The following is a 1,915-nucleotide window of genomic DNA, read 5'->3' as shown; positions in this document are numbered from 1 at the left end:
CTATTTGGAGGCCAATCGCCAATGGAGAACCTCAAGGGTCAATGGTGGGACCAGTCGTGTTCAACACGAACAATGAACTGAGTGATGGAGCAGTGGAGACCTTTTGTGGCACCTCTTTGGACACCTCCTGGCCATGCTTGGTCTCCTCCACTATGAAGAAGTGGTTCTTGATGGTCCTATGGAGCTCCAGACCCATCGTCATCATCATCATCATGGCTCTTCATTGGATGCTCTCCAGTAGGTCTCTTGGACTGGGGAGCCCGGTGGTGGCTCCAGGTCTCCAGATCAAGGTCCTTCCTGATGGGCTGGAGAAGCAAAGTGTGAGGAACCCCATGAGGTTCAACAAAGGGAAGAGCTTCAGGAGCAGCTCCAGGCACTGGGACAAGCTGGGGGTCAACCAGAAGATGACCACGATGACCACAATGACCACGGTCCTAAGCTAAATAGCAGTGGAGAAGGTCGAGGAGATGACCATGACCCTCTGCTGATCCCCAGTGAGAGATGGGGCCAGTTCTGGTCTCCCCAGTAGAAGAGGTCTAATGGGGAGCACCCAGTGAAGGTCCATGGTGCTGCTGGGACTGGAGCTCCAGCTGACCATGAAGAACCACTTCTCCATGGTGCTGGTGCCCAAAGAGATGATGGAGTCTCCATCCAAACGCTACGTGGATGGTGACCCTCAGAGGTTCCTCCAGCCCCGTTGTGACCCTCTGGGGTGTGAGGGGTGATGGATGAGGGACCTCCTGCCAACCTGGCCCGTGTCTTCTTCTACCATAGGAGGTGTCTACAAGAAGATCGGTTACTACGACAGCACCAAGGACAACCTGTCCTGGTACAACAACGACAAGTGGATTGGTGAGTGGGGCCACCAACGGGTTTTCGGCAGGTTCCTGCTATGGGGATGGGTGGAGAAGACCCTTCCCATGGTCACCTAATGGTGATATGGGGTCTACAGGAGGTACCCCACCAGCTGACTACACCAAAGTCATCACCACCTTCCGCTTCCTGTCCCAGAAGCTCTTCATCTCCGTCTCCGTGTTGGCTTCATTGGGCATCCTCTTGGCCATCATCTGCTTGGCCTTCAACATCTACAATGGACATGTCAGGTCAGTGGTGTCCATGGTTTTCATTGTAGGACCTTCAGGTGCCACCAAGGCTGGAGATGGCCCTGTAGAACCTTCAGGTACCACCAAGGCTGTAGATGGCCCTGTAGGACCTTCAGGTGCCACCAAGGCTGGAGATGGCCCTGTAGGACCTTCAGGTGCCACCAAGGCTGGAGATAGCCCTGTAGGACCTTCAGGTGCCACCAAGGCTTCTCCTACAGGTACATCCAGAACTCCCAACCATACCTGAACAACATGACGGCCGTTGGGTGCACCTTGGCCTTGGCCGCTGTCTACCCCCTTGGACTTGATGGCTACCACATTGGACCAGGGCTGTTCCCCTTCGTGTGCCAGGTATGGACGTGGTGGGGTCTCAGTTGTGGGTCCAAGCACATGGAGACAACCACAAGGTGGGGATGGACAGGGGTGGGGGGGGTGGGAAGTGTTGGAGATGCCACCAGGGGATGGGGACAACCAGAGGAGGAACATTGGAGATGCCGCCAGTGGATGGAGATGGAGGGGACACAGATGGGGGCATCCAAAGGAGATGGCCGATGGAGGTCCATGGGTGGTGCTTTCCCTCCATTGGTGGTGGGTCCACATGGATGGGGAGGTCCAACCACCCCATCCCACCTCCTGCCCCCTCCATAGGCACGACTGTGGCTCCTGGGTCTCGGCTTCAGCCTGGCCTATGGGAGCATGTTCACCAAGATCTGGTGGGTCCACACGGTCTTCACCAAGAAGGAGGAGAAGAAGGAGAAGAGGAAGGTGAGGAGAAGACCTGGATGGGGTCAGGAGGAGCCCAGTGGGGGTGC

General features: G+C 56.4%; 1 protein-coding gene across 1 annotated transcript in view; it reads left to right on the top strand.

Moving 5' to 3' along the window:
* Window positions 1-1,915, top strand: part of LOC104408330 (gamma-aminobutyric acid type B receptor subunit 1-like) — a gene marked incomplete at both ends in the record, with an annotated part of 3,727 nt that overhangs the window by 499 nt on the left and 1,313 nt on the right. Inside the window, 4 exons of the mRNA XM_010017891.1 lie at window positions 775-852; window positions 953-1,103; window positions 1,322-1,454; window positions 1,752-1,868. Coding sequence (XP_010016193.1) covers window positions 775-852; window positions 953-1,103; window positions 1,322-1,454; window positions 1,752-1,868 — 479 coding nt within the window. The remainder of the gene's footprint in view (window positions 1-774; window positions 853-952; window positions 1,104-1,321; window positions 1,455-1,751; window positions 1,869-1,915) is intronic.

The sequence above is a fragment of the Nestor notabilis genome, unplaced genomic scaffold (genome assembly GCF_000696875.1).
Source record: "Nestor notabilis isolate BGI_N333 unplaced genomic scaffold, ASM69687v1 scaffold25347, whole genome shotgun sequence".
NCBI lineage: Eukaryota > Metazoa > Chordata > Aves > Psittaciformes > Psittacidae > Nestor > Nestor notabilis.
The sequence above is the reverse complement of the archived record's forward strand: the minus strand, read 5'-3'. Positions and strand labels throughout refer to the sequence as shown.